General features: G+C 39.9%; 1 protein-coding gene across 13 annotated transcripts in view; it reads right to left on the reverse strand.

Annotated features, from left to right (window-relative positions):
* Positions 1-14,232, reverse strand: part of CASK (calcium/calmodulin dependent serine protein kinase) — a 354,889-nt gene that overhangs the window by 95,785 nt on the left and 244,872 nt on the right. For all 13 annotated transcript variants that reach the window (XM_032842480.1, XM_032842489.1, XM_032842484.1 and 10 more), the window contains exon 9: positions 6,410-6,493. In XM_032842480.1, the coding sequence (XP_032698371.1) occupies positions 6,410-6,493 (84 nt within the window). The remainder of the gene's footprint in view (positions 1-6,409; positions 6,494-14,232) is intronic.

Genomic DNA, 14,232 nt, shown 5'->3' on the forward strand with positions numbered 1-14,232 from the left:
TAGCATAACTAAGGCTGAGGGAAGGCTGGTCCCTTGGGTAAGCTGGGTGGTGCAGTGAGCCACAGTTACTATGGGAATGGGTCATATCCCTTAAGGGTACTGAAAAGGCAACCAGTATGTAAGAAAAGTATTTTGTCATATGGTTAAAAAAAAAAAAGTGGGCTATGGGAAATTTACATAAAATTAAACATTTTAAAGTGCAAGTCAGGGGTACCTGGGTGGCTCAGTGGGTTAAGCCTCTGCCTTCGGCTCAGGTCACGATCTCAGGGTCCTGGGATCGAGCCCCGCTTCGGGCTCTCTGCTCAGCAGGGACCCTGCTTCCCCCAATTTCCTCTGCCTACCTCTCTGCCTACTTGTGCACTCTCTCTCTCTCTGTCAAATAATTAAATAAAATCTTAAGAAAAAATAAAGTGCAATTCATTAGCATTCAGTACATTCACGATGTTGTACAGCCACGGTTTCTGCCTAGTTCCAGAACATCACCTCCCCCCACCCCCAAATCCTCATAAGCATTAAGCAGTCACTACCCAGCACCTGGCAGTCACCAGTATACTTTCAGTCTCTATGGATTTACAGATATTAATATATACTTGATATCTCTATGGATTTACAGATATTAATACCTCTATTCTAGATACTGCAAATAAATGGAATCCAATATGTGGCCTTTTATGTCTCTTTTTGCACATGGAATATCCAATTGTCCCAGCACCATTTGCTGAGAAGACTACTCATTCCCCCACTGAATTGCCTTGGCACGTTTATTGAAATCAACTAACCATAAATATAAGAGTTTATTCCTCAACTCTCGGCTGTGTCCACTGATCTACATGTCTACCCCTATCCCATACTAGTACCAGAATCCTGATAACTGTAGCCTTATAGTTAAGTTAGTATGAGTCCTCCAACTTGGTCCTTTTTTCAAGATTATTTTGGCTATTCTAGGTCCTTTGCATCTCCATATGAATTTTTAGGACCAATCTGTCAATTTCTGCTTAAGAGCCTGTGTTTAATCTACAGATCAACTTGGGAAACACTGTCATCTTAACAATACTGAAACTTCCAATCCATGAACATTAAATATCTCTCCGTTAATTTAGCTTTTCTTTAATTTCTCTCAGCAATGTAAGTTTACAGGTCTTATACCTCATGAATGGAATTGTTCCTTAATTTTAAGATTATTCATTGCTCATATATAGAAATACAATTCAATTCTGTATACTGATCTTGTATCCTGTGACCTTGCTGGACTTCTTTGTTATCCCTTTTTTTTTTAAGATTTTATTTGTTTTAGAGAGAGAGAGAAAGAAGACAAGCAGGGGGAGGAACAGAGGGAGAGGGAGCTATTCTCTAACAGACTCCATGCTGAGCGCACAGCCTGATGTGGGGCTTGATCCCAGGACCCCAGTATCATGACCTGAGCCAAAACCAAGAGCTGGACACTTAACCAAGCTACCCAGGTACCCCTGTTTGTTATTTCTATGAGTTTTTTGTGGATATCTTACAATTTTCCACATATAGGATAATGTTATCTGTAAACAATGACAGTTTTACTTTCTTTCCAATCCGGTTATCTTTTGTTTTCTTTCCTGATTGTACTAGAGCCTGAGAATATGTATTTTTTAAGAGGTTCCAAGGTGATGCCAATGCTGCTGATCTGGGGACCACACTTAGAGATCCACTGCTTTAAAGAATGTGTATCTCATGATGGAAATGACACTTGATGTGTGTCGTGGAAGGGAAGTAAATGTTTCTTTTTTTTTATATTAACTTATAGTGTATTATTTTCCCCAGGGGTACAGGTCAGTGAATCATCAGGCTTACACATTTCACAGCACTCACCATAGCACATACCCTCCCGAATGTCCATAACCCAGCCACCCTATCCCTATTCCCCACCTCCCACACCCCAGCAACCCTCACTTTGTTTTGTGAGATTAAGAGTCTCTTATGTTTGTCTCCCTCCTGATCCCATCTTGTTTCATTTTTTTCCCTCCCCACCCACCATGACCCCCTGCCCTGACTCTCAAATTCCTCATATCAGAGAGGTCGTACGATAATTGTCTTTCTCCAATTGACTTATTTTGCTTAGCATAATACTCTCTAGTTCCATCCATGTCACTGCAGATAGCAAGATATCGGTTTTTTGATGGCTGCATAGTATTCCATTGTAGATATATACCACATCTTCTTTATCCATCCATCTGTTGACGGATGTCTAGGTTCTTTCCATAGTTTGGCTATTGTGGACATTGCTGCTATAAACATTCAGGTGCACGGGCCCCTTTGGATCACTACATTTGTATCTTTGGGGTAAATACCCAGTAGTGCGAATGCTGGGTCATAGGGTAGCTCTATTTTCAACTTTTTGAGGGACCTCCATACTGTTTTGGAAGGGAAGTAAATATTACAATATACTACAAGTATAAGATCCTCTCTATACACGCGAGGGAAAATGATGATCCAAGTGATCCAAATGGTCTAAGCATAATTACATAATTACTTTGGAAGAAATACATAAACAGAGATTATCCAGTGAGGTTTTTGGTGATCTATACATTATTTGTATGTATGTATGTACATATGTATGTACTTATTGATTGATTCATTGATTGATTATAAACTCTACACCAAATGTGGAGCTTCAGCTCACGACCCCAACCTTGAATTTAGGAGCTGCATGCTCCACTGACTGAGCCAGCCAGGCGCCCCATCTATACATCTTAAAAAGCTTTTAAAAATTTCAAAATGGGGGCACCTGGGTGGCTCAGTGGGTTAAGCCTCTGCCTTCAGGTCGTGATCCCAGGGTCCTGGGATCGAGCCCTGCATCAGGCTCTCTGCTTAGCAGGGAGCTTGCTTCCCCCCACCCCGCCTGCCTCTCTGCCTACTTGTGATCTCTCTGTCAAATATATAAATAAAATCTTAAAAAAAAACTTCAAAATGTTACTGTCAATGACTAGAGAAAAGCTAAAACGGTATGGAGTGTCCATTCTGGAATTACAGTTATTCATAAACAGAGTACCAAATCAAAGGTATTAACATTAGAATCATAATAAAACAGGGGTGACTGGGTGGCTTAGTGGGTTAAGCAACCGACTCTTGATTTCTGCTCAGGTCATGATCTCTGGGTCATGGGATTGAACCCTGAGTCAGGTTCCACACTGGAAGTGGAGTCTGCTTGAGATTATCTCTCTCCCTCTCCCTCTATTCCTTCCCCTACATGCACGCTCATTCTCTCAAATAAGTAAATAAATCTTAAAAAAAGAATCATAATAAAACAGTAACAATAATGATAAGGTTAATAACAATATGCATAGAACACTTACGAATGCCACATACTATTCTAACTGCTATAAGATATTAATTCATTGAATTCTTACAGCCCTATGAGTTAGCTATTATCATTATCCCCATCTTGTAGATAAGGGAACTGAAACACAGAGAATTTATTTATTTAAAAGATTTTATTCATTTATTTGAGAGCGAAAGAGCCCATGCATGCACAGGAGCAAGGGGGAAGAGCAGAGGGAGGGAGACAAGGAGACTCACACTGAGTATGGAGCCCAATGCAGGACTTGATCTCACAACCACAAGTTCATGACCTGAGTCAAAATCAAGAGTTAGATGCTCAAATGACTGAGCCACCCAAGTGCTCTGAGGCATAGCGAATTTAAACAACTTGCTCAAGGTCACACATCTAGTAGGTGTCAGAGCCATGATTACCCCAGGGCAATGTAGCTCTAGGGCCCACTCTTTCCCATAATGCTGTACTCCTTCTGTTTCTTCTTGCCACAGACAATAACAATTTACTTCCTCTAAGTAACAAAAGCAATCTTCTACTGCTTTCTGTGAACTTCCCTTTTAATCATTTCAGAGGGAGTCCAAAAAATTAGGTTATTGTCCAACATTTGAGGAGCTTAACAGTGCCTGGGTCGAAGGATGGTTACCTAGCTGTTCACCTGAAACAAAGCTGTGTGGTGGGTTCTGAGAGATAGCAAAGTTGCAGTCTTCTTCTAGAAGCTTACAGAAGAGGCAGAATGAAGATAATGAGTTCCTAGAGGAGGGCAGGCATGACATGCTTTAGCCACGATGGCTGAATCACACAAAGGAATAGAGCCTTACCAGAAGCCAAAAAATGTCAATGACAACCCTGCTGATGTTCCTAATTCTAGGTTGTTTGGTGGGTCTTGAAACCTTAAATAGCTCTGCAAAGGGATGTGGTAAGTTCATATGACCCCTCTCTGCTGGAACAGCTTTGTCCTGTCCAAATGAATCTTAGTCACCACTCTGGCTATTTTAGGCCTGAGTCTGATTTTGTGGCACTGGGAGAACTATGGCATCGGTTTCTTGTGATAGAGCAAACCTGAGCCCCATGGTAAAAGGCCTGTACTAAAAGCCCCAGACAAGGCAATGTCATAAGGGCCAAAGCAGTTCTAGAGTTAAAAAGACTAGGGAAGAGTTGAGGAAAAAAAAAGATAATTAATGGTTTCTTTGGGGAGGAAATGAACATCAAAAACAGCTGGCCAAATTTCACTTTGTATAGTAAGATTTTTTTCTCTCTTGTAGGCTACATTGGTTTAGGTGTATATCAAAGATGCGGGGGTTGCCTGGGTGGCTCAGACTCTTAAGCGTCTGCCTTTGGCTCAGGTCATCTCAGGGTCCTGGGATTGAGTCCCTGCATCAGGCTCCTTGCTCAGAGGGGAGCCTGTTTCTCCTTCTCCCTCTGCCTGATGCTCTGCCTACTTGTGCTATCCCTCTGTCAAATAAATAAATAAAATCTTTAAAACAAAAGAAAAGAAAACAAAGATGGGGAAACTTCTTTGGGCACCATCTTGATATTGGCATGTCATTAATAATCATTTTTGCCAAGGGCTTTTAAAGCAAATAGAGAAGAGCCAGTTTGAATCCCTGACTGCAAAAACAATTAGGGCAGAGGCTTAACTGAGAATCATCACCAACAATGACATGTTGCAATTTCCCTTGCTGTACAATAGCACAGTCCAAAAGGACTTTTTACAATGATGGAGATGTCCTATATCTGTGTGGTCTGATTTGGCACCCACATTTGATTACTTAGCACTTGAAATGTGCTAGTGTGACCAGGGAACTGATCTTTTAGTTTTAATTTTCATTGATTTAAATTTAAATAGCTACATGTGGCTACCAGCTACCAGATCTATAGCATAATATTGTGGCTTAGGTTACCCCCAAATTCATATAAATGTTCTTCTAAATCTAGAGTTGTATACAGTTATTCATATATTTCAGGGGTTAAATAGTGAATGTTATTGCAATTTATGACCTATCTGAAAACACCAAGTTTTATAATTGGCAGGAGTCACTGGCTCAGGAAGACTACTAACCAATCAACCACTTAGAGGAGTAAAAATTATGTTTTTATAGTAATAGAAAATAAGCCAAATATAAGTTAAGTTCAAGACCACAATATAATAGTTTCCTCTGTTGGAAAAGCTGAGAAGGGGGATGATGTTGTCACATAACATTTTTGAATAGTGCTGGGGAGCCTGGGTTGCTCAGTTGATTAAGCATCCAACTCATGGTTTTGGCTCAGGTCATGATCTCAGAGTTGTGGGATTGAGCCCTGTGTTGGGCTCTGAGCTCAGCATAGAGTCTGCTTGAGATTCCCTTTCCCTTTACCCTTGCTCCCCCTTTCTCTCAAATAAATAAATAAATAGATAGATAGAGAAATAAAATTTTTGCATACTGCTAAAAGACTCCATTATTTTTGTTTGGTCTTTTACAAAACGTTTAAAAACCAAATGGGCTCCCCACATGGGATAATTATATATATTTTTGGTGACATAGATAGAGTGGTAAAAGGAGAAAGGTACCTAGGAAGAATAAAGAAAAGGTGAGTAAAGTAATTTGAAAATATTTTCTAGTAGACCAAGGTAGTGGTCTGCTTTGTGATGGTTATCCAATTCTAATCCAGTATCGTTTTCATTGAGCTGAACTCACATTTTGTCAAAATATTTGAGAAAATGGGGATGCCTGGGTGGCTCAGTCTGTTAAGCGTCTGCCTTTGACTTGGGTCACAATCCTGGGGTCCTGAGATTGAGTCCCACACTGGGATCCCTGCTCAGCAGGAAGCTTGCTTCTCCTTACCCACCTCCCACTGACCCCCAACACTTGAGCTCTTTCTCGCTCTCTATCTCAGATCAATAAGTAAACAAAAACTTTAAAAAAATTTAAAAAATTATATCTCTGCTATGAATTTTCAGGATAATACAAATCAAAATGTGATTAATCTTCCATTTATTATAACATTTTGTTTAGATTCACACTTAGATATTACCTTAAATGATTTAAAAACCAAAATCTTATTGAAGTAAGTTTCAGAAGTGAGAATTTAGCTGTAAGAAAGGTTTTTGCTGATTTCTTTAATTACCTTTAGTTTCCTCCTTGCATTGAATTTCCTCAGCTGCTCTACTGTTTCTGGAAGATGAATCTTGTAGGCATAACGATCCCGCTCCTATAAAAGAAGAAAGATAATGAACATATAGAGCCATTTAAAAAAGTGAAGAAACTTAATCAAAAACAAATAATAAAGACCAAATTTCTTAAATATGAAACTTAGACTGAATTCTAGAATACTGGAGATTTTATTCCATGATACTGGTAAACATTATCAAATGAAAGCTATGAAGGTCAAAAGTGATAGTAAAATAATCTTTTTTTTTTTAAATAATCTTTTCAACATAAGGAAAGGCTAAAATAATGGGTTATATAATTTTCAGGTATGGTTATATGGCTAAGATAACCGACCATAATTCTGAAAAGTATGAAGTTACCTTTGATATGATCTTGTTAGGTAATACGAGCATGTGAAAAACTAACTCCACAAATGACTGAGCATTTGGAGTCATCTGGAATAACTGGATTTAAAAAAAGAAAAATCCCAGGGGCACCTGGGTGGCTCAGTGGGTTAAAGCCTCTGCCTTTGGCTCAGGTCATGATCCCAGGGTCCTGGGATCAAGCCCTGCATCGGGCTCTCTGCTCAGCGGGGAGCCTGCTTCCTTTCCTCTCTCTCTGCCTGCCTCTCTGCCTACTTGTGATCTCTGTCAAATAAATAAATAAAAATCTTTAAAAAAAAAAAGGGAGAAAAATCCCAGTATCTTTGAACTAGAACAAACTTTTCAAGGCCATCTAATTCAAGCATTTCACCATGGGGGATCCTCTTCAATCCCTGATGGGAGGATTATTCTGTTTGACCTTGTCCAGTAGGTGATCATTATTTTATGGCAACTTACTATAATTTTAAGAAAGTAAAAATGTTCTTACTTAGCCTGGGCCCATACCTGGCTTGTTTGGATTAGCTCTGTCCTCTGCAACATCACGGACCAAACATCCTACCTCTTCCATACAGTAACACTTCAGTAGCTAAGAGGGGGATCACGCTTCTCCTAAATCTATTCTCTGGGATGTCTCCAGTTGCCTCAACTATTCCTCCTGTATATTTTAAACCTCTTGTCATCCTTCTTAACATCTCCTTCAGTTCAACTCTAATTTGTCAATGCATCAAAGATTTAGGTAAGTATTCATTTCAGAAATATTTCTTGAGAGAATACTATGTGCTAGGCATCGTTCTATCCATTTGAGATACATGAATAAACAAAACCAACAAAGATTCAGGCCCTCGTATAGCTCATATTCGAATAGGAGAAGGAAATACAAAAAGGCAAATTATGGAGTATGATAAAAATGGTATGGAATAAAGGAAAAAGGAAATCAGAGTGAGGGGGGTTGGGTATACTGAAGTTTAAAACAGGGTGGTCAGAGTAGGCCCAATTACTGTGAGGATACCCAAAAGTGGTAAGGAAGTGGTCTAGGCAGGGAGAACCACCAATCCAAAGGCCCAAAGGAGGGAGTGCACCTAGAATTTCCAAGAACTAGCAGGGAGACCCAGGTGTGTAGAGTAAATAGATCAGATCAGAGAGAAGACAGGCTGGGCATAGGCCATAAATAACCTTTTACTCTGCGTGGAAGAGGGAGCCACTGGAGGGTTTTGAGCTGAAGTGACATGATCTGACAATTTTAAAGGAACAATTGGCTATTGTTTTGAAAACAGATTAGAGGGGGGCATGGGTTTAAGAAAAAAAAAGTGGGGGGGGGGCAAGGATACCAGTTAGAAGGTTATTGTAGTAATCTGTGGGGGGAGATAATGATAGATGAAATCAGGTGGAAAAATTTTAAAAGGTGAAAAGGGGATAGATTCCGAATATATTTTGTTTTCCACAGAATGTTTTACTGAAGTGTAATTAGCATATAACAAACTGCATGTTTAAAATGTATAATTTGATCAGTTTTGATTTATAAGCATAAAAGCATCACCGCAATCAAGATGAATATACCACTCTCGAAAGTTTCCCTCTGTCCCTTCGTCCTTTCCCTTCCAGTCCCCAGGCAGCCACTGTTTCTGTCACTGTAGACTGGTTTGCATTTTCTAGAATTTTACAGAAACGGAACCAGACAGTATGTACTCATTTTCCAACTTGTTTCAGTCCTCATAAAGGTTCTGAACTTCATCCATGAAGTTGCGAGTATCAGTAGTTCAGCCCTTTTTTACTGCCGAGTGGCATACCACTGTAAGGGTATGCCATAATTTGTTTATTCGTTCATCTGCTTATTGACTGTGGGTTTTTTCCAAATTTTGGCTATTACACAGAAAGCTGCTATGAATATTAATGGGCAAGTCTTTGTATGGACATGTATTTCATTTCTCTTAGGTAAATACTTAGGAGTAGAATGGCTGGGTTGTATTACAGGAGTACGTTTAACTTTTTAAGAAACTGCCAACCTGTTTTCCAAAGTGGTTGTACCATTTTACATTTCCATAGCAATGTATCACTTCCGGTTGTTCTATATTCTCGCCAGCACTTGGTAGGGTTAGTTTTTTGATTTTACTCATTCGGATACATGTGCATATAGAGATCTCATTGTGGCATTACTTTGTATTTCCCTGATGACTCATGATGTTGAGCAACTTTGCTTGTGCTTATTTGCCATCCACATATCTTCCTTGTTGAAGAAGTGTCTGTACCAAATATTTCCCTGTTCTGAACTGGGTTGGGTGTTTTCTTATTACTGACTTTTAAGAATTCTTCCCAAATAGGGAAAGGGGATTAAAAGGTACAAACTCCCAGTTATAAAATAAATAAGACACAGAGATGTAATGTACAGCAAAGGAAATACAGTTAATAATATTGTAACAACTCTGTATGGTGACAGATGGTAGCTAGGTTTTAGCATGGTGATTACTTCATAATGTATATAAACTTTCAATTACTATGCTGTACACGTGAAACGGATATAATATTATGTGTCAATGACAGTTCAAAAGAAGGGATTCTTTACATAACCTAAATATGTAACTCCTTTATCAGATAGCTAATTTGCAAATATTTACTCCCATTTCATAGCTTATCTTTTCATTTCTTTACAGTGTCTTTCCAAGAACAGAAGTTCTTAATTCTGAATATATTTTGTAGGTGGAAAGAACAGGATTTTCTGACAGATTGGTTGTGGGATGTGAGAGAGAGGAGTCAAAGACTACACCAAGTTTTTCAGTGTGAGCAACTAGGGGTCTGACACCAATGGAGATGGGGAAGAGAGCAGGACTATAGTTTTGACTGTATTATGCTTAAAATATGTAAAGTTCAAATGGAGATTCAAGTAGTGCAGGAGAGAAATGTGGGCTGGAAATGAAGTTTTGGAGGGTCATAAACATTTAGAAGGTATTAAGTTAGTATTTAACTCTGTCCCAGCCACTGAATTTGGGACTTTCACTGTCATTATCCCGCTTATTCTTTTTTTAAAAAAAGATTTTATTTATTTACCTGACAGAGACACAGTGAGAGAGGGAACACAGCAGAGGGAGGGGAGAGGGAAAAGCAGGGAGCCCAATGCGGGGCTCAATCCCAGGACCCTGGGATCATGACCTGGGCCGAAGGCAGATGCTTAATGATTAAGCCACCCAGGCACCACATATTCTTTTTTTCTCTTTTAATTAGAAATAATTACTTATTTTAGAGAGAGCGTGTGCAAGAGCAGGAAGAGGGGCAGAGGGAGAGAGAATCTCCAGCAGACTCTGCTGAGTACAGAGCCTGATTCAGGGCTTGATTTGATTTCAAGACCCTGAGGTCATGACCTGAGCTGAAATCAAGAGTCGGATGCTTATGTGACTGAGCCATCCAGGGGCCCCCCTCATTTATTCTTTAAAACAACTATATAAGATAGTAGAGATAATACCTATACATTATCTCAAAAGTCATGGCTCAAATGGATGTAACTATCATCACAATAGTTAGCATGTATTGAGGGGCTTATTACATGCCAGGCATTGTTCTAGTGCTTTATATGTTTATGTTACTTATTCTTTACAAGATAGGAGGACATTATATCTTATTATGCATCTGTGAAAAAAGGAGATGCATTATACCTGATGAAGATTGATTAGTATGAAGTGGGCCTCTTAATTTTCTTAATCTGAATACTATATAACATTTGGAAATTAAATTCAAGATCACATTATTATTATTTTTTTATGATTTTGTTTATTTATTTGACAGACAGAGATCGCAAATAGGCAGAGAGGCAGGCAGAGAGAGAGGAGGAAGCAGGCTCCCAGCTGAGCAGAGAGCCCGACGTGGGGCTCGATCCCAGGATCTGGGATCATGACCTGAGCCGAAGGCAGAGGCCTTAACCCACTAAGCCACACAGGTGCCCCTATTTTTTTTTAAAAGATTTTATTTATTTGTCAGAGAGAAAGAAAGAGAGAGAGTGCACAAGAAGAGGGAGAAGCAGGCTCCCCAATGAGCAGGGAGCCTGATGTGGGATTTGATCCCAGGACTCTGGGATCATGACCTGAGTGAGCTGAAGGCAGACACTTTACCAACTGAACTACCCGGGCACCCCACATTATTATTTTATATCTAAATTCATGTGTGCATGTGAGCCACTTCTAAAATCAATATTTTGGTATTATGTATTTACGAAATTTATTTTTGAATATAAATGTAGAATTTTAGAGTCAGTCCTGTCAAAACTTCACCTTATTATCATTGACATTCCTAAGGAATGAATACAAACACTTTAAAATTTATTTTCTAGGAGGAGTCAAGATGGCGGAGAAGTAGCAGGCTGCGACTACTTCAGGTAGCAGGAGATCAGCTAGATAGCTTATCTAAAGATTGCAAACACCTACAAATCCAACAGGAGATCGAAGAGAAGAAGAACAGCAATTCCAGAAACAGAAAATCAACCACTTTCTGAAAGGTAGGACTGGCGGAGAGGTGAATCCAAAGCGATGGGAAGATAGACTGCGGGGGGGAGGGGCCGGCTCCCGGCAAGCGGCGGAGCAACGGAGCACAAAATCGGGACTTTTAAAAGTCTGTTCCGCTGAGGGACATCGCTCTAGAGGCTTAACCGGGGTGAAGCCCACGTGGGGTCAGCGAGGCCTCAGGTCCCACAGGGTCACAGAAGGATTAGGGATGTCTGAGTGTCGCAGAGCTTACAGGTATTAGAACGGGGAAGCCGGCTACAGAGACAGAGCCGAGGAGTGAGCTCTCAGCTCGGGGTTACCTCGAACTGGTCGCAGGCTCCGTCAGCTCGGAGCGCGGACGGAGGGAGGCCAGGGCGACGGGAGTAATTGGGCGCTGTTCTCTGAGGGCGCACTGAGGAGTGGGGCCCCGGGCTCTCGGCTCCTCCGGGCCGGAGACTGGGAGGCCGCCATCTTCCTTCCCGTCCTCCGGACTCTACGGAAAGCGCTCAGGGAACAAAAGCTCCCGAAAGCAAACCCGAGCGGATTACTCAGCCAGGCCCCGGGTAATGGCAGTGAAACTCTGCCTGGGGCAAAGACACTTGAGAATCACTACAACAGGCCCCTCCCCCAGAAGATCAACAAGAAACCCAGCCAGGACCAAGTTCACCTACCAAGGAGTGCAGTTTCAATACCAAGGAGAGCAGCGGAATTCCAGAGGAGGAGAAAACAAAGCACGGAACTCATGGCTTTCTCCCCATGATTCCTTAGCCTTGTAGTTAATTTAATTTTTTTTTCTTTTTCAACTTATTTTTCTCTTCTTCTGCTAAATTTTTTTAACTTTTACCCTTTTCTTTTTTAATGTTTTTTAACTAGTTTATCTTATATATATATATATTTTTTTTTCTCCTTTTTATATTTTTTCTTTATTGGTTTTCTTTTTTAATTGTTTTTTTTTTTCTTTCTGAATCTCTTTTTATCCCCTTTCTCCCCCCTCACGATTTGGGATCTCTTCTGATTTGGCTAAAGCATATTTTCCTGGGGTTGTTGCCGCCCTTTTAGTATTTTACTTGCTCCTTCATATACTCTTATCTGGACAAAATGACAAGGCAGAAAAATTCACCACAAAAAAAAAGAACAAGGGGCAGAACCAAAGACTAGGGACCTAATCAATACAGACACTGGTAATATGTCAGATCTAGAGTTCAGAATGACGATTCTCAAGGTTCTAGCCGGGCTCAGAAAAGGCATGGAAGATATTAGAGAAACCCTCTTGGAGATATAAAAGCCCTTTATGGAGAAATAAAAGAACTAAAGTCTAACCAAGTTGAAATGAAAAAAGCTATTAATGAGGTGCAATCAAAAATGGAGGCTCTCACTGCTAGGATAAATGAGGCAGAAGAGAGAATTAGCGATATAGAAGACCAAATGACAGAGAATAAAGAAGCTGAGCAAAAGAGGGACAAACAGCTACTGGACCACGAGGGGAGAATTCGAGAGATAAGTGACACCATAAGACGAAACAACATTAGAATAATTGGGATTCCAGAAGAAGAAGAAAGAGAGAGGGGAGCAGAAGGTATACTGGAGAGAATTATTGGAGAGAATTTCCCCAATATGGCAAAAGGAACAAGCATCAAAATCCAGGAGGTTCAGAGAACCCCCCTCAAAATCAATAAGAAGAGTTCCACACCCCGTCACCTAATAGTAAAATTTACAAGTCTTAGTGACAAAGAGAAAATCCTGAAAGCAGCCCGGGAAAAGAAGTTTGTAACATACAATGGTAAAAATATTAGATTGGCAGCAGACTTATCCACAGAGACCTGGCAGGCCAGAAAGAGCTGGCATGATATATTCAGAGCACTAAATGAGAAAAACATGCAGCCAAGAATACTATATCCAGCTAGGCTATCATTGAAAATAGAAGGAGAGATTAAAAGCTTCCAGGACAAACAAAAACTGAAAGAATTTGCAAACACCAAACCAGCTCTACAGGAAATATTGAAAGGGGTCCTCTAAGCAAAGAGAGACCCTAAAAGTAGTAGATCAGAAAGGAACAGAGACAATATACAATAACAGTCACCTTACAGGCAATACAATGGCACTAAATTCATACCTCTCAATAGTTACCCTGAATGTTAATGGGCTAAATGCCCCAATCAAAAGACACAGGGTATTAGAATGGATAAAAAAACAAAACCCATCTATATGTTGCCTACAAGAAACTCATTTTAAACCCGAAGACACCTCCAGATTTAAAGTAAGGGGGTGGAAAAGAATTTACCATGCTAATGGACATCAGAAGAAAGCAGGGATGGCAATCCTTATATCAGATCAATTCGATTTTAAGCCAAAGACTATAATAAGAGATGAGGAAGGACACTATATCATACTCAAAGGATCTGTCCAACAAGAAGATCTCACAATTTTAAATATCTATGCCCCTAACGTGGGAGCAGCCAACTATATAAACCAATTAATAACAAAATCAAAGAAACACATCAACAATAATACAATAATAGTAGGGGACTTTAACACTCCCCTCACTGAAATGGACAGATCATCCAAGCAAAAGATCAACAAGGAAATAAAGGCCTTAAATGACACACTGGACCAGATGGACATCACAGATATATTCAGAACATTTCATCCCAAAGCAACAGAATACACATTTTTCTCTAGTACACATGGAACACTCTCCAGAATAGATCACATCCTCGGTCCTAAATCAGGTCTCAACAGGTATCAAAAGACTGGGATCATTCCCTGCATATTTTCAGACCACAATGCTCTGAAGCTAGAACTCAATCACAAGAGGAAATTAGGAAAGAACCCAAATACATGGAGACTAAACAGCATCCTTCTAAAGAATGAATGGGTCAACCAGGAAATTAAAGAAGAATTGAAAAAAACTCATGGAAACAAATGATAATGAAAACACAATGGTTCAAAAT

This window comes from Lontra canadensis, unplaced genomic scaffold (assembly GCF_010015895.1).
Source record: "Lontra canadensis isolate GAN:19392208 unplaced genomic scaffold, GSC_riverotter_1.0 scaffold131, whole genome shotgun sequence".
Classification (NCBI taxonomy): Eukaryota; Metazoa; Chordata; class Mammalia; order Carnivora; family Mustelidae; genus Lontra; species Lontra canadensis.